At 44.2% G+C, this 18429-nt stretch overlaps 1 protein-coding gene across 1 annotated transcript; it reads left to right on the forward strand.

Moving 5' to 3' along the window:
* Positions 1-1181: 1181 nt before the first annotated feature.
* Positions 1182-17700, forward strand: PSMA5 (proteasome 20S subunit alpha 5). Its single transcript, XM_045816835.1, has 9 exons — positions 1182-1331; positions 5238-5304; positions 8721-8847; positions 11015-11082; positions 12238-12345; positions 12489-12547; positions 13130-13232; positions 14255-14341; positions 17460-17700. Exons 1-9 carry the CDS (start codon positions 1303-1305, stop codon positions 17535-17537), a joined length of 726 nt encoding a protein of 241 aa, XP_045672791.1. The 5' UTR covers positions 1182-1302; the 3' UTR covers positions 17538-17700.
* The last annotated feature ends 729 nt before the right edge of the window (positions 17701-18429 follow it).

An 18429-nucleotide genomic window follows, 5' to 3' on the forward strand; every position in this document is an offset into this window, starting at 1 on the left:
AACTGAACTAACATTTTCCGATAGGTCAGATTAGCTGACCAGAAACATAAAGGACACCCTCAGAAATCTAACCTCCCTGACGAGTGCTACCTGGAATTTCTCCTGTTTTATTAACGTGTCAAACCTCTGGATAGGCTAGGGACGACAAAATGAAATTCCTATTGAATTCATGAAGGCAGGAAATAAATGATGGGAAAAATAGATATCTATACCCAAAAGGTGTATTTCTAAATCTCTCCAACCATTGAGACGCCTTGGTCATTTAGAAGCCTAATCTAGGGCCAAGTATGAACTTTACGTGAGCGGTTCAGGAGTGGAGAGGTTAAAGACCTGATCAATGGTATATTAACCGGAAATGGACCCCTGGCATTTCCCTTTCAGTTATACCGCCCATTAAATGACTTCTTAACTGATTATCTTTTTGAACAAATTCATTTATGGTCTTTCTACGAAGCTGTGAAGTTGCTCTCCTACCCTTAGGGAAGGGAAGGGAAGAGAGCAGCATTAAAAAAAGGCGGCACAGTCAGCCACTTCTTCACGAATAACAGAAAAAGTAGTGAACAATCTGAATTCCGGCTCCGCAGCTGAGACACCTGGTCTAAAACCTGCGCGGGCAGGGGTGGGGGTAGGGGCGCGTAGGCAGAGGTCAGGAAATGCTGGTAGAATTACCTTCACCACACGGAAACCTGAAGACTTCGGGACAGACTACAACCCACTACTTTTCTCAACAGCCACGGTAGAGGAGGCTGAACCGAAATGACGCGCTCACGGTGCACCCCATCACTGCCCAAGTCCAGTCCTGCAGCGCCCTTCACCCAGCACCTCGCGGAAGACCGCGTCAGGGCGCAGAAGCGGGAAATCAAAGGACGGGTGAAGACTTTGGAGAAAATGGGGCCAATGTGCTGTGGCGAGGATTACAGGAGCAGGCGAAGAATCTATCAACTCAGGATTCAGGGTACCCAACTTTCACACTTCTCCTAGAACGTCTTTCACTGCACGCCCGCCGTTTCGAGCGCTCCTAGCAACCACTTGCGCTTCAAAGCGGAAATACGACCGGAGTCCCGCCCTCCCCGGACCAACCAAAACCTAGCAGGGAAGCTCCTTGGTCCAATCATTTCAGCGGGAACTAAGTACAACCAATAGGAGGCAGGCACAGGAGGGCGGGCTGTAGGGGTCGCGGGCGCACGCGCAGTTGGGAGTGGGGCCTGAGTTCTGAGGCGGTGTGGGGAGTTGCGTGCCGGTGCACTCGTGTTGGCTCTCAAAATCCGCGCGTAATCGCTGCCGCCTTCTCCTGCCCTCGCCATGTTCCTCACCCGGTCTGAGTACGACAGGTACGTCCGGCAAGCGAAAATGGGGTTGGGGTTATGGGTGGGCAGGCCAGGGGCCCAGCTTTGGCCTGGGTTCTGCCGTGTCATGGGGCGCTCCAGGAACCCGGGCTAGTCTAGCTTGGGGATCTCTTGCCCTCCCAACCGCCCACTGTGATTCCCCAAGGTGTACTTGTGCCTATCAGCCATCCTTGTCCTACCGCTGAGTCACTGCTGGGTCCTAGCTCGGTGCGGAAGCGAGAAGCCCTGCTTTGTGCTTGGGGGAAGCAGGCTGAGGGGCGGTACTCCGACCTTTAACCCGGAGGAGGCCAGAGGTCACCCCCCTACCCCGTTCATCTTTTCTTGCCACCGTTATAAAAAATGTAAACGTGCTGCCTGGAAGAAAAAGCAACTAGAGAATATTTAGTGAGTTTGATAATGTCAGCTCCCTTTTTCTTCTAGGAGAAGAACCTCGTTTTCCATTTCTTAGTGGTGGGAATAGAGCCGCCTTTCCTTGGAGATGCAGTAGGGCATGCTGGGACGTACGGTTTCCGCAAAAGCGCGAAGGCAATCTCGGCGGTGCCCAGATACAGTGTCTGGAATCTGACTTTATAGGAACTGGTGTTTAGACTGGTTCTCAAAATTTTCTCATAGTGCCGATTCCACTAGCCCTAGGCTTCTCTGAGTTTTTAAAGAGTTTAAGACAAGCCAGATCTGGTTTCTATATCAAAATTGAGACTATTATATTTATTATAAAAATGCTTCTCAGGGCCTGGAAATATTAAGCAGTATGAAATTGCACATATGCTGCAGACATTTTAACTTTCAGTTTCTGTTTTGATCAGTTAAGTTTAAACAGCCTCCCCGCCCCCCCCAAGAAAGGCAGATGTTTTCTTTGTACTAGGTGGCTGGAGAAGCTGCCTTTCTTGCCAGGTACTCATACACTTTGTCAGAAGTTCTGTCACCTGAAACTACAACTTCATCCTTTTACTGACTCATACATGTAGTATGTGAAATTTTAAAACTGACAGCTTTTCCTACTGTCCTGTGAAGTGACTTAGTCAGTGTTTAACTTCGAGAGCATTGAGGTTTTACTTAACATCTTCATTTTGCTTTGTGTCACTCATTTTTTGTGTCTTCCTGAGAAGGTCCTAGAGTACAGTCCTTTTTCATTTCAATTTTAGCTGATGTATTTTACTTGAGCGTGTGCTGTGTGTAAGGCGCTGTTCTAGTTGCTGGCCGTAGAGCAGCGAATAAAATCAAGATCCTTGCCCCATACAGGAGACTGTCTTAAAGAACTGTTGAAAAAAGTAACTACAGGATGAATCAGATTTACGTTCACGTCATTAGAGAAATCCAACACGGGGAGTTTTGATGAATTACATTCAGTGTTAGGGGGTCATGGAAAACTTTACAAAGGAGCTGATATTTAACCTGAGTCTTGAGAAAGCAAGGTTTTGACAAATATGGACAGTCTAAGTCAAGAGTTTTGAGGCAGAGATTGTAGAATGTACGAACAAGAGCATCAGAAAGCACAGTGCATATTTGGGAAATTCCAGTCTGTCTGGCACATGATAATGGGTGGGAATAGTGGGAGATAGGGAAAAATAGGATGGTCCTAATTATTGAGTGGTTTTCATCATGAAGCTAAGGAGTGTGGGTCTTATTCTGTAGGTAACTGGGTGTCATAACTTGTTTTAAGGAGTTACACAGTCATAATTGTTACAGAGATTAATGGACTGGCTTAGGGGAAAAAGTGAGTCAATCCCAGTTAGAAGGCTATTGCACTAGTCGGGTGCAAGGTAATGAGGGCATTGAGAATGGAAGAGAGTGTTGAGTGACCGTGTAGGAGGAATTTGATGTACATTGATATGACTTGGCATATGGTTAATATGGGAGAAGATAGGGAGGAATGGATTAGAATATTCAGAATTTCTGGCTTGGGGAACAGGGAGATGGGAGGCATTTTAAAATAAAACTGAAATGGGAATGTCAGGAGGAGTTGATTTTGCCAGAACGGCTAGATTTGAAGAGAGATTTCAGACTGGAGAATGTCGAATGTTCGGTGCTGTGGGAACACCCAAGGAGGTGCTCAGGGGGCATCCAGATTAACACGGGAAGAGAGGTCAGGTTGGTGATAGTGGTTTGGAAATAGGAGGTGGTACTTGGCATAGATGAAGTAACCCTGGAAACAGTCAAGTTTAAGAGGGCCAAGAGCAGAACCCCATGTTACGGAGGACATAGTAATGCGTCACTAGGATGAAGTTCCTGAACTGGAATGCAAATACTGCACTGGAGGAGTACTGTACACTTGACAAAGTTCCTGCACACTCCGTGCAGCTCAGTACTGATGGTCTCGTGGCAGAGGCAGGATGGGGTCTGTTTTTTTGTTTTTCCATTTGAAGGAGTTAAAGTGAGTAAGTGGCAGAACTAGAACTTAATTCCAGGTCTTCTGTCTTTGGACTTTTCTCCAGTGATTTAAAAAAAAAAATCTTCCTTAGAGTCCTAAACTTCCTTTTAAATGCCCTCAGGGATGCTACCTCTGGGGCCCACAGGTGGCCGGGGTGGCGGGACCCTCCTTTCACCCCTGATTTAGCCCCGGTGACTCCCGCAGGTGGTCTGGTGGAACAGTTGAAGCTTAGACTCTGTAGTCCTGATGCCTAAACTCTAATTCCAGCTCAGCCTCTCACATGCTGTGTGCCTTTGGACAAAGCACTTCACCTCCTAGTCCCTTAACTTCCTCATCTGGAAAATAGTGTCTGCCTTAGAATACTACTTCATAGGATTGTTTAGAGGATTGAGTTAAATCATTTAAAGGTTTGTAATAGTACCAGACGTATAGTAGTTATGTAGTAAATGTCAACTTGTATTATTTGTTTTATATTTGGGGGATTTATATACATTCTTTTAAAAGAAGAGTTTTTTTGTTTTTTTTTTTAATCTTATCAGAATTGGTGATTTTTTTTTCAAAGATTTTATTTATTTGTTTTAGAGAGGGAAGGGAGGGAGAAAGAGAGAGAGCGAGAAAAACATCAATGTACAGTTGCTGGGGGTCATGGCCTGCAACCCAGGCATGTGCCCTTACTGGGAATCAAACCTGCGACACTTTGGTTCGCAGCCCGCACTCAATCCACTGAGCTACGCCAGCCAGGGCAAAAGAAGAGTTTTTGATAAAACAAATTTGAAAACGTTATGCTATATCATATTATATGTCTCAAAATCCAGACTCCACAAACCAAGAATCGTAACTGTTTCTATTCATTTGTTCTAATATTTTTAAAGTATCCATTGTGTGCTGAAAGTTTTTCTAGCTAAGACCTTTATTGGTGCCTCTTCTCCACTGGAATTCCCAACAGGCTGGCGTGAGGAGGGGTGGGGAGGTGTTCAGAGAGAAAAGCAGTCTGCCAGGTAGTTGGTATAAATATATACTGAGTGAATGAACTGGCTTAGGCTGTAGGGATTACACAGATCTCAGTCTGTTGTTAAGGTAACAGTACTAATTCATGCAAATAAGTAGAGCAAACCTGTGATTGACTTTTTTACTAAAAGGTAAGATATTAACATCAAATGCAATGGGAAGACGATAAGGATAAATGCACGTTTTCTTGGGAATTGCCTGATAGTTTGGGGGCGTGAATTTACCAAAGGAATTCCAGATTGATTCAGCATTGAGGCAGAAAGTCACCTGCTCTCCTTGGGTCAGTTTGAAGACTTTCTGGGAGTGGCGCAGAAGTGTTCCCTGCACCGCTTCCATCCCTTGAAAAGCTGTAATGGACACACACACACACACAAGCTGCAGGTTGTGGTGGGTGAGGAATGACAACGGCACACGCGTCCTGGGGCCGTTTGAGCTGGGCATCTAGGAACTTAAGGTCAGTGTCTCTATGCTTATTTCTTCTGACAATTTTTTATACCTTTTTTTTTTAATTATAGGGGTGTAAATACTTTTTCTCCCGAAGGAAGATTGTTCCAAGTGGAATATGCCATTGAGGCTATCAAGGTATAGTATCAAGTGGCGTAGTTTTTGAAATTTCATGATAACTGAAAGCTTTGCTGGTAGACCATTTAGAGTAAAAGTGTTTTCTCTGTCCTTTAGAAAATGTTCTTTACCTCCCTTTAACCAACCACTGTTAACCATTTTAGTAGCAATTCAGTCCCATTCCTAAAGTCTGTTTTAAAACTTTTTGAATAGATAACCGCTTCATAATTATATAAGTAGCTTTGTCTCAGTGGATTGGATGTGTTCATAATCTTCTTGACTATAAAGGGGGCGGGGTATAGAAGTTCAGAGTTAGTACCTGGGAGATATTTTTAACAAACCCTTCAACTGATCGCCCGTATTCTTGGTAAGGTTGTGAATTTGTATTTGATTAAGAGATGTGTTCTGTAATTTAGTAACAGAATCGAATAGTTCAAAATGAGTATTTAAAAAAACTAGAAAGTAAGCTAAAGCTCTCATGTAGGAACTATATTTGTTGGGTGAGGGGTGATCTAAACTCTGGCTTAGGTCGTCTAGGGTAAGGCCCAGGCGTCGGTATTTTTGAGAACTGCCCCAGGGACGACGCTGATGCCCAGCGAGAGCTGAGAATCACTGGCCCAGTCCAGCCTGTCTCCCTGTGCCTCAGTCTGCGCTACATCCCCAGACAGCCTCTATCTGTATAGTTGCAGTGACAGAGTATTTTCTCGTTGTGTACATCATCCTGTGTGGAAATAGTTCATAATGATTTAGAAGTTTATCCTTGTATTGAATCAAAAGTCAAACTTCCTGAAGTGTCCTTTATTTGGTTCTAGTTCTCCTCTTGAACCACACACAATGTTTAAACCTCTTCCAAAGGACAGCTCCTCAGACGACTGAAGAGAGCTGTTGTGTTTCCTTCTAAGCTACCTCTTCTGGAAAGAGTGCATGGGCAGAAACAGTTGCATGAGAACCCGGAAAGGAGGAGAAGAGATTTCAATGAGCTGGGGACATAGAAGTGAAGGAGGAAGAGCTGTGATAGATAGTGGGCCAGAAATTGATGGGCCAGCTTTGAGTGCCTGTTTTTACTTCCGGTCGTCTTTGCCCTGTATTGAAACCATACATTACAGCCCTGGCTGGCGTAGCTCAGTGGATTGAGCGTGGGCTGCGAACCAAAGTGTCACAGTTTCGATTCCCAGCCTGGGTTGCAGGCCACGGCCCCCAGCAACCGCACATTGATGTTTCTCTCTCTCGCTCTCTTTCTCCTTCCCTTCCCTCTCTAAAAATAAATAAATAAAATCTTAAAAAAGAAAGAAAGAAAGAAAAAGAAACCATACATTACTATGAAGAGGCTACCAGAATTCCAAGCTGTGACATTCATTTTGAGCCCCAGCTAAGACAACAGTTCCGCCCATGTATGCAAGCCAAGAGTAGTGCTCAGTTTTGGGGTTCTCCTTTAAGCCTCTTACTGCTAGTAATTTCTAGATTGCTTAGAGATAATGAGGTGGTATCTGATCTCCCTAGCCCTGGATAGTGATGTGGCTCTTAATGGATGCAATTTAACCTTTGTGAAAATTCAGGCTCTTTGGTGTTTAAATAATCTGGCTGTTGCCCTGGCAACTTATGAGTGACCAATGAGAAAGCGATTTGATAACGGTAAGGATTCAGTAGTATGAAAGCAGCTGGAGAGATGACTGAAAATGGCTGACAGTAGAAATGACCCCTTGGACGTACGGTACAGATGGCATGGGTGAGACGTAGCCAGCAGAGGTGGGGGGAATGCCTTCAGAGTCGGTTTCTAGGGGCCGGAGTGAAAGTCTGTGTCAGCGTCAGAATTACTGTATTACACTGAGCATCTGGACATTGGTTGCTCTTCTAATGAGTTTTATTAAAGAAACACTACAGAGAGTTCATATGTTCCTTCTTTTCCCTTCTCCTTTTCCCTGGGCCGCACCAAGGGGAAGCGGGTGGTGGTTAGGCAAAATTGTAATCTAGAAATACCTAGGCATAAATGTAAGTGTACAAAACAAAATTATCTTGATTTTGATGTATTGTAGAGTTATCTTCATGCTGACATGTTGTTATGCATATGATGCATGGAATTCTTTGGAATCCTTGGCAGTAACAGGCTTCAAGAGCCTGGTGCTCACAGTGGCAGCCATTGCTTTGTAGAGCTAACTAAAGACGGTGGTAACTCAGAGGCGAGAGCACAGAGTCTTGGAAGGCTTTATGAATGATGGGTGTGCTTGGACAGGTGGGGAGACAGCGTGAGCAGAGGGGCAAGGGTAGCAGAAAATACAGCATGGGAAGATTAGTTGGGCTGTGCCTAAGGGATTTTGTTGGGGAATAATGAGTAATAAGGTTGGAAGAGAAAAGAGGAATTAGGTTTTGAGAACTCTGGAAGCTTATTTGGATTTGGTGTTACAAGCAATATAGGGAGATACTAGTTCTTCAGAGAAGTAGTTCATGAAAGTAGCCTTTTGTTAGGTCTGTCAGGCCATAACGTGAAAGATACATTGGGAGAGAGAAATTAAAGACAGGAGACTGAGTAGCAGGCAGTAGAAGTAAGCTATGCAAACTAGAATAACTAACATTTGTTGCTCATTTATTATGTGCTAGGCATCATTTTAACCATTTTAATGTATTGATTTGCCCTTCTGGGTGTAAGCATTATTATTGTTATCCTCATTTTGCAGACAAGGAAACTGAGACAGAGCGGTAGGTGATGGGGATGGGGAGATGAAATTAAGCCACATTGTGGACTGCTAGTGACCTCAAAAACTTAGCATTCTTACCTTGCTGATGGTTTTTCTTTTTTCTTATTTTTTATTTTTTTAAAATATTTTATTTGTTTATTTTTATAGAGGGAAAGGGAGGGAGAAAGAGGGAGAGAAATATCAATGTGTGGTTGCCTCTGGCATGCCCCCCACCAGGGACCTGGCCTGCAGCCCAGGCATATGCCCTGATTGGGAATCGAACCAGCGACCCTCTGGTTCACAGGCTGGCGCTCACTCCACTGAGCCACACCAGCCAGGGCTTTCCTTTTTTTTTTTTTTTTTTTAAGTAAGTTATTTTTCTGGAGCTACATAGATTTGAGGAATATCACCTTTCGGAACAGATAAGATAGCAGAGGTGAAAAGAAGCCAGGTCTAGAAAAAACTAGAGTTTTATTATTTCCTTGCCCAATATGTTTAGAACTTCAGAATCTGCCCCTCTCCAAAATATTGGCATTAAAGTTGATTGTTTTCCAGATACTTTCGAGACCTTATTGAACTTCAAAATTCTGTAAATCAGTGCTCTTGCCATCGACAGGAGCAGGGTTCTCCGTATTCTCTCCGTGTGCTCGCTGTGGCTGATTGGGGCGTCTGTCTTGTGAAGACACACAGAAAAGTTCCTGGGGGGGGTGTGTGTGTGACTGTCCTTTGACCTGCACGTGATAACCATAACGTGTTTCTCTTCAGCTTGGCTCTACAGCCATTGGAATCCAGACGTCGGAGGGGGTGTGCCTTGCTGTGGAGAAGAGGATTACCTCCCCACTCATGGAGCCAAGCAGCATTGAGAAGATTGTAGAGATCGATGCTCACATAGGTGAGGAGTCGGGAGAAGCTGCTCTGTAGGGTCAGGCCTGGGCTAACTGGTCTTTGGTGTTCCAAGGGAGGTTCTTGGGATGAACGTCTTAGTCCCTGTTGGCTGTCGATTTCCAGACAGCAGGCCAGCGTGCGTAAGAGAGATGTAGGGAGCAGCTGCAGGGCTCGTTTACTTCCTGAAGTTCCCTTCTCCCTCAGGTTTGGACTCTGTTAGTGTGACGATTGTTGAAACGTGTGAAGGCTGAGTCAAAGGCTAGCTCCCTGTGATGGCTGGGTCTGCACTGATGCAGAACATTAGCCCAGTAGGAGCCCACTGGGAGCTGAGGGTTCTGGTGAAGCCGAGGGTGGTGTGGGAAGCTACAGGAGTTCACTAAAAAAGAGGAGTTCTTAAGGATCTTCAGATCTATCTTTTTACTCCCTGTCTCCCCCTATTCACCCCGCCCTTTTGTTTTGTCTCTGTTGTAATTTCCCTGCCTTAGCTTTAGCATCTTTGTAGTGAGTAGTTCTGCTTATTTGCTACATGGCATTTTAGTTTGCCGTCCAGATTTTCTTAGCCTATCTGCTCATCTAATTATGAAACATTGGTAAAATAATTGCTTGAAGGCATCTGAACCAAATGCCATGGTAACTCTGGGAGCTTAATATTCCCTCTTTTCATAGATATAGAAACTGAGATTTAGTCCTTTAATATTAGGACATTGTGTCGACTTTATGTCAAGTCACCTGTCTTTTGGAGGTAGATCAGTGTTACTTCATTCAACAGATTGAGAGCCTACTGTGTGCCAGACACTGTGCTAGTCCCCAGGGGTACAGAGAGGAATGAGACATCATCCTTGTCTTCTGGAAGCGTACAGTCTAATCGTGGAGGTGGACATGCACACAAGTGCAATTCAGCGACGGCGATGTTGAGAATGGCTGCTGCGTGTGCTCAGCTGGGGTACAGAGGAGGAAATAATTAGTTTTGCCTGAGGCCCGTGGTAGTGGGGCTTTCAGAAAAGGATTCCATAAAGGTGATGCTTGCGCTGAGTTGAATTCTACAAGATGAGGAAGTTTCACCAAGTGAACAATGTCTGGCTGGAACAGCAAAGCACCCTGATCAGAGGGAATGGAGAGGAGCAGAGCCTTCCTGTGTAAGATGTAACATACGCTGGCACAGCAGTTTGATGTGACCGAGAGGTGGACGGGCTGTGGCAAGAAAGGAGTCCGGGGAAGAGCCTAAACTCGGTCCTTTTGTGTTGACGGGAAGGGTGTTAAGCATTGAGGTAATAACAGGTTTGGGTTTTAGAAAGAGCATTCTGATAACCATGTTGAAGGTAGAGTGAAAGGGGCCAAGACTGGAGGCGGGGAGACGGGGTAAGAAATTGCTTTTAATCCAAACAGAGAGAAATGAGGACTTTACCTAGGGCTGGAGGCCAGACAGTGGAGAGGTAAGGACTAACAACAGCCTTGTTAATCAGATGGAGTTTGACAGAATTTGGGATGTGGTTGGTTGTGGGGGCCAAGGAGGAAGAGAGAGTCTAGAAGGGAAGTACCTGGAATCGAGTCTGTGGTATGTCCAAGTGGCTACAGTGAGGGAGTCATCTGGTGTGATTTGTAGGTCCAAGACATGGCAGTGACAGGTGGGCTGCAGACTTAGGTTCGAGTCCCGGCATGTAAAGGAACAGCCACAAACTTACTACCTTGGACCATCAGGCAGACTTGCCCACTAATATATTAGTTGGTTTGTGTTTGGTCAGGGAAATGAAAAGGCTTTTGATTTTATTCTGGGGTCTTCCATCAAAACTTACAGTAAGAGAGTAATTTTTTTCCTTATTTCTCCTGTTAGGGCGTTGGTGTTTGCTTAGTGTGCAGGTACGTCACGGCGTACAAAGAGCGCTAAAGGGATGCTGAAGGGTGAAATATGTGGAAATTCATGTTTGATCAGCCGTTTCTCTCTTCTGTCTTAGTAGCTGGACTTCTTTGTCATTGTAGATGGTTTTTTATTCATTTGTACTAAATTATAGTTGGAGTTCAGTGCAGATAATTTCCCATCTGATCTCTGGAGTATATTGGTGTGGGATTGCTGAATGGAACCCTGGTTCCACTGCAGAATTTCAGTATTTCCTGAGTGGATGAAAGGGTTCTACAAGAATTGGGCCACTGGGTCATATGTTACTTTTACATTACAGGTTGTGCCATGAGTGGGCTAATTGCTGATGCTAAGACTCTAATTGATAAAGCCAGAGTGGAGACACAGGTAAGATTAGCCTCATCTCTCCTTTCCGCCAGGGTGCTTGGGTTCCTTGTTTAGTGCTGCTGCAGCTGTGTGGGCTGCATTACAGGTTATCTGTGCGGAGCTCCTGGGAGTGATTTGGGTAGAATCACTAGTTACAACAATTAGTTACAAGTTTTGGAGGCTTGGAGGCTAGCCACCCAACCATCGCAGCTTTAAGGAAGCCCTTGTAAATAGTGCTGACAGTCTCTTGCTCCTTTTTGATCTGCCTTCTATACGCAAGCATGCTCTGTTCCCTGACTTTCTGTGGGAGCACATAGCGGGAGGTAAACGGAGCTGAAGGACATCTTCCTCCCCAGCCGCCTTGGCTGCTAGGCTTGCAGACAACAGCTCTCCTGCCGTGAGGAATGACAGGTACCAGTTGACAAATGCTGGTCAGGAGTACTGAATTTTTTTAATTTTTCTTTTTTTTTAAGATTTTATTTATTTTTAGAGAGGGAAGGGGTGGGAGAGAGAGAGAGAGAGAGAGAGAGAGAGAGAGAGAGAGAGAGAGAGAGACATCAATGTGCAGTTGCTGGGGGTCATGGCCTGCAACCCAGGCATATACCCTGACTGGGAATCGAACCTGCCACACTTTGGTTTGCAGCCTGGGCTCAATCCACTGAGCTATGCCAGCCAGGGCTTGAAATTTTTTTAATTTTTTTTTTTTTTTTTATTGAGCACCTGCTTCCTGGAGAGCAAGACTAGTAAAAAAATATATATGTGATGGGTAAAATTTTTTGCACTTATTTGCTGTCAGTACTTATGTGAGAATAAGTCATTTAATTCGAATACCAACAGAATGATAGATAAGGTAGGATCTTGAGGGAAACTGGCACCCAGCTCTTCGCATTCTTGTAGTGAAAAGACTAAACTGGGTGCTGTGAGGCAGTAACTGTTCTCGAGGGAGCAGCCCTCCAGTCCAGCATTGCTTAGGGCCCTTTGGTAACAGTCCATCTCGGAGCATTTCTCCTCCCATGTAGCCCCAAGCATTCGAGTTTAGTGTTAAGGAAGACACCCTGGAAATTGAGGCTTTGCTTCCAAGCACAGTTCAAGGGCCGGGGCGTGTGCAGTGTGCTGGTGGGGCTGTTGGCAGGCCCTTCTCTTTGGAAGGTAGACCATGCTTGGCTCCTCTTCCAGAACCACTGGTTCACCTACAATGAGACGATGACGGTGGAGAGTGTGACCCAGGCGGTGTCCAATCTGGCTCTGCAGTTTGGAGAAGAAGATGCAGATCCAGGTGCCATGGTGAGTGGGGCTTGTGTTAAGTTTCCTGGCTGTTCTGTGGGACCGAGGACGTTTATCCTCTATACTTAGCTTTCCCAGCTGCCTTCTCCCCGCTGCCCCACCCCGAAGCCAGTTATCTTAATGCCTCTTGTTTTTGGTTCTAGTCTCGTCCCTTTGGAGTAGCACTGTTATTTGGAGGAGTTGATGAGAAAGGACCTCAGCTGTAAGAACCATTTCTCTATATTTTTTTCTGCTTCCTTTTTGGGAGAATTATTTTAATTTGGGTTGGAAACTGGTAGTTTAAATCAACTGAGATTAGTGTTGTAAAAGGCAAAGAGCTTCTAACTCTGAAGTTCAGCGGCTCTTTGTTGTTTATATGAAGTCACATCTGGGGATCCTCTGAAGAACTCCCCTGTGGAACCAGGGCTGATTCTGGGAAGAAGTAGGAGGAACTCGGTTCTCGTAGTCAGGGGATGTGTTTGAGAGCTTGGCGTTGGAGCATTGGCATTGGAGCTCTGATCCCTGCCCGCCAACGTGTTTGGGACAGGCACACCCCAGTGCCGTGTTCATACAGACTGTACTGTAACTCTCTTCTCAATTCCCGGGGAAGCTTTTAGTTTGCTTAAACACTTTTTAAAAGATCAGCTTCCTCCAGGCATAGAACATCCTTTGCATTTGTGCTTCCATATTTTGGTGGAGTGTCCTGACCATAGGGCAAGCATTTATGTGTTTAGTGAGGTGTTTGTTACCTAAAATACCACTTCTCTTAAGCATTGTAATCCTCTTCTTTTGGGGGGGTGTACAGGTTCCACATGGACCCCTCTGGGACCTTTGTACAGTGTGATGCTCGAGCAATTGGCTCCGCTTCAGAGGGTGCCCAGAGCTCCTTACAAGAAGTTTACCACAAGGTAATTAAGCATTCTCACTTGTGGTATGTATATGTATACCACATCTGTGCTGATAAACATTCCCACTTTCATTAGTTTTAAAATCATGACACAGCTTACAAACAATAAGATGGACAGATTCTGAGAGTTCTGTCTGCACCACCCAAGGTGGAGACTACTCCCCCCACTCCCCGAGATGCTTGTCTCCTCTCCGGTCCATCTCTTTCCCTTGCAGCCACGTGTACCACCACCGATTAGTTTTGTCGATTCTTGCACTTTTTATAAATGGAATCATACTATTTTTATTTTCATGTCTGCCTTTTTCATTGGACATACTGGTTTTGATCTACTCCTGTTTTTGCCCACAGCAGTAGTTTCTCTTCATTGCTGTGGAGCGCTGTGGCATAGATGTACCACAGCTTGTTTATCCTTGATCTTCACAGCTCTCCCCAGCAGCTTATACTTTCTAGCCCGCCTCTGGGAGCGAGTGGGCATTGGCACTCTTCCTCTTTGTGGCCGAAGGCCCGGTTTGGGGTAACGCGTTGTGGCTGGAGGCTGGCGCACACATCATTGAGGTGTGTTCTCCAGAGACCCCGGCTCGCTTCAGCCCCTAAAAGTACTGACTTTACATCTGGGGAAGTGAAGTACAAAACGTAATAAAAAGGAATCGATTTTCTAAACCATTGGGCCACCTTCTTAGATCATTTAGGAATTATTACTCATAGGATATTACCAACACTGTCTTGCTTCTAAATTAAAAGAAGATATCAAGAGGGTAGCCCTTTACCCTTCTTCAGAGACCACTTACCATATAAAAGCCATTTGTTCTGCTTTAAAATAAGACTTTTTTCTCTGAATAAATGTATTCTCCTTGTTTACCATTTACTTGAATTCTAGAGGTACTTGTAATGCGCTGTACTTACTCAGATGTATGCTCTATTAATAGTTGCTAAGTCACTTCTTCAGGGAGGTATGGGGGAATCTCTGAAGGGAGGAGAGATTGAGTACAAGTAATGGCCGCTCTCCTCACCCTCTGTTTCCAGTCGATGACTCTGAAAGAAGCCATCAAGTCTTCACTCATCATCCTCAAACAAGTGATGGAAGAAAAGCTGAATGCAACGAACATAGAGGTATTTTTCTGGTTTACTGGCTTTTATTCAAATTTCTTAGCTCCTGTTACTGAAGATTGAATGGATCGCAAAAAAATCATGCTTTTGTATGCCCGTTCCTAAGAAGGTATTGGTGTCTTTTGAATAGGGAACTTTGGTAAGGCGGTAATGGCAGAAGCCAGAGTTCGGTGAGTGAAAGAGGGGAAGGGAGGTGAGGACACGGGCCACACAAGAGCACGCTGCTTCCTCAAGACATGTCAGGAGCAGAAGGCGACATTAAAGAAAGGACTTTGTATTTTTAAGGATGGGGAAAGACTTGAAAATACTGTATGGACTGAGAAGAAACTAGTTGATAGAAAAATGTTAGAAGATATAAAAGCAGAGGTTAAATAGTGATGGAAAAGTTCTAGAAGGGGGAAGGCATGGCACCAATGAACGAGTTGGTTTCTAAGAGTAGAATTCTTTCCTATTATGTGTATTGAATACCCATTGTATGCCACGAACCACGATAGATGCCAGGAATGCAGACGTAGAAAATCCAGGTCCCATTCAGGTTGTTTACTGTGTGGTGTAGGGGACGAACGCTAACAACAGCTCGGGGTGACACTTCTCCAGCAGCAGTAAGAGTGGACTGCCACAAGAGCACAGAGTGTATACTGGGGCCTTGGGAAAGCTTGCTGAAAGAGGTGATGTCCAGAGAGAGGACGAGAAGGTTATTCCAGGAAGAGGGAACAGCCTTGTGCAAAGGCCCAAAGACATGAAGTAAAAGCATGCATATACGGGAACTTCAGGGCTTTTGTGTGAATGCTGGGGTGTGAGATGGGAGTTAGGGAGCTGGCAAGAGGTGACACTGGAGAGGCATGAACCGGGTTCCAGGTGCCCTTGCTTAGGAGGCTCAGAGCAGATGGGAGAAAAGGAGGTGACAATGAGTGAAGATAAGGTAGGTTCGGAGGTGAATTGGCAGAGAGGTCCGTATGTTATTAGATCATCTGCTGAGGGTGCTGGGTGGATGCAACAGTGAAATTAAGAGAATGGGAAATGTTTGGACAAGCCAGATGGACAGGCATGAGTAAAAGCATTGCTGGGCCACATTGAAATACTAGCTGGTGCCCTGGCTGCTGTGGCTCAGTGGTCTGAGCATGGGCCTGTGAACCAAAGAGTTGCTGGATCGATTCCTAGTCAGAGCACATGCCTGGGTTGCAGGCCAAGTCCCCAGTAGGAGGCGTGCAAGAGGCAACCACACATTGATGTTTCCCTCCCTCTTCCCTTCCCCCTTCTCTCTCAAAATAAATAAATAAAATCTTAAAAAAAAAAAACTAGCTGAGGCTGGAATCACAAACACATTGAAAAAGTCTCACAGGTTTTTCAAAAGTAAAGTGAGATAAATAGGAAAAATCTTTCCTATTCATTATGTAAATAAATGTATCATTATGCAAATGTGAGGGGACCTGTTTACTCATGCCATATGAGTATCTTCCTGATGGCAGCCCTTGGTTGAGTCCTGTATTGGTTTGTAGCCTGGTCCTGTGGGCCTGTTCTGTTCAGCTAGTCTGTCACCCCCTGTAATGATTAGGGATGACCAGCCTATGAGCCATGAGTGATTTGACAAGAAATTCTGTGGGCCTTCACTCTTCTCTGGTTTATTGACCTTCTGTGTTTCATCATTAGAGAGCAGTAGTAACATTTCTGTATTTTAACGTCCCTGGAATAGAACTCATGGTCTATATGGACAGGAGTGAATTGTTTTAACACATATTTTGCAGATATATTTGGGACTCTCACATTTCACATAATCAGATCTTTCAGGAGGACTGGGGGACTGCAGGCTTTGAGAGAACAGATCTTCAGGAGTTTTAAGATGTAGTCTTTTTCTCAATTTTATGTGTACATGAGGCAGGGAATAATAAACATGGAACTGGATTATGTTTATCCTGGAAGTTTCCAAATTATGTTAAATATCAGTAATGAATATTACTAACAAACGCCCTAGTATGTTTAATCTTAAGTTAAAAAAAAGTGTGAGGAAATAACACGTAAAACAAATGAAGTTCAACAGCTTTATAAGCAAAAGAGAAGCGGCACCAGTTCCTCAGTATTACCCCAAAATAGGCACTATATTGTCAGCAGAGATGATGGAAAACTTGGTAGTTTTAGTAAATTTGAAACTGACCATCTTCTGACCCTAATCTTGCATTGCTTAAATAGGTTATAATCTGGACTGCTGGTTATTATGGATAACTTTTGTCAAAACTGATTTCCTGACAGTGTTCATAGAATTTTTTCATTGCCAGTCCTTAAAAAAATAATAATAATTTTGTTAAGTTGCCATATGGACAGTTTTAAAGAAAATAATACTTAATGATAGTTAACAGTTTTTTGGTGCTTATTATAATGTTCTAGGCCAGAGGTTTCAAACTCACTTTCACTGGGGGCCACATCAGGCCCCCACGGGGGCCTCGGGGTTGCCTTCAAGGGGCCAAATGCAATTTTAGGACTGTATAAATGTAACTACTCCTTAACTAGGGGCAAGGAGGTCAGTGCTACCAACAAGTAGAAACAAGGCGCTGGGCAGGATAAAACAAGGTGGAGGCGGCCCGTGGGCCTTGTGTCTGCCACTTGTGCTCTAGGCACTGTCCTTAAGCACTTTGCACATAGTACCACATTTAATTGTCATAATTACTCAGTGAATTAGGTGCTGTCATTATCCCCTTTTACCTATGAAAATTGAGGCACAGAGTGGCCAGGTCACCTGCTGTCACACACAAGCTCAACTTGCAAGTGTGTAAATATGCTTTTAATATATTTCTAAAGGAACCTCTAACAGAAGAACATACTGACCCCATGGAATTTGCTGCTGCTTTTGTGATCCCTGTTGCAGTAACTTCATGAAGTGACAATGACGCCAGGCATTTGGTTAACTAAGATGTGTGGTTAACCTCAAAATAGAAAATTTGGTCAATAAGAATGTTTATTTTGGAGTCAGAACTATTTTCAGAAGCTGTTGCCGGAAAGGATATCCCTGGGACAGCAGATCCCTTGGTTCCTACTGACCAGCTGCATCATTGCTAACGCAGCTTCTCTTTCCCATCAGCAGGCGGACTGAGCCCAGCTGATTAACCCTTCGCTGTTTTCTTTCCAGCTAGCCACTGTCCAGCCCGGCCAGAATTTCCACATGTTCACAAAGGAAGAACTTGAAGAGGTTATCAAGGACATTTAAGGAAGTGTGATCCTCAGAGCTTCTCTGGGACCATTTCAGTTCTCCTGATTGCCCTTAACTTGTATTTCCAGCTCCTATTCCTTGGAAAATCTCCAGTGTATGTGCATTTTTTAATGATGTCTGTACATAAAGGCAGTTCTGAAATAAAGAAAAACTTAAAATATTTGTTAATAGAGTATTCTCTTCTAATGATTCTTTTGTTCACAATGCTTCTGTTAGGGGCCAAAAACGAGAGTGGTGTTCATATCCGTACCTTTCAGAACACCTGTTCTGAAGTGGTCTCAGTGGCTGTCCACCGTGGCTGGCAATGAACTCAAAACTAAACCAGCTCTTCCCAGTCATTTAAGATACTAATGCCACTGTAAACACATTTTAGTCCTGTAGTTAATCTTGAGTAAAGGTATTTTTGCTGCTTTCCTTACATGAAGGAGATGCTACTAATTGACCATCAAAATAACATGTTTTGAGTTCCTCCACAAACACTGGTGGGGTGGAGTAAGCCAGCTACAATGTTGTACAGGTTCTGGTATCCTAACAGACACCTGGGAAAGAGATTTCTTTATAATGAAGTTAAGGGCTATAAAAGAATTGAATTCCTGATCTTGGCTTCACTGGCAATCAATTACAAATCAAGAAGAGAGAATGGTATAATTCAGAAGTAGTTTACATTATACTTGGAATGCACTATCAACTTCTCCCATTAGGTCACTGTCATGAGATTGGTTAAGATTTAAAGAAGCAATTTATTGGAGCCACAGAAATGGCCACATGAAGTAGATATTATTATACTTAACAAATGAAGAATCCAAAGCTATGTGACTATAGACAGAAAATTAAGCTGTTGGGAACTGAACTCAGATTTTCTGGTTTTAAATCATCAGCTCTTGATTTT

Source organism: Phyllostomus hastatus, unplaced genomic scaffold, assembly GCF_019186645.2.
Source record: "Phyllostomus hastatus isolate PE091 unplaced genomic scaffold, TTU_PhHast_1.1 phas_scaffold_216, whole genome shotgun sequence".
NCBI lineage: Eukaryota > Metazoa > Chordata > Mammalia > Chiroptera > Phyllostomidae > Phyllostomus > Phyllostomus hastatus.

Excerpts from the sequence above, each read along its gene's own strand:
- PSMA5 (XM_045816835.1), top strand. The coding sequence starts at position 1,303 with ATGTTCCTCACCCGGTCTGAGTACGACAG. Across the intron at positions 1,332-5,237 it reads ACCCGGTCTGAGTACGACAG|GGGTGTAAATACTTTTTCTC; the intron begins GTACGTCCGGCA and ends TTTTAATTATAG. Across the intron at positions 12,346-12,488 it reads ATGCAGATCCAGGTGCCATG|TCTCGTCCCTTTGGAGTAGC; the intron begins GTGAGTGGGGCT and ends TTTTGGTTCTAG.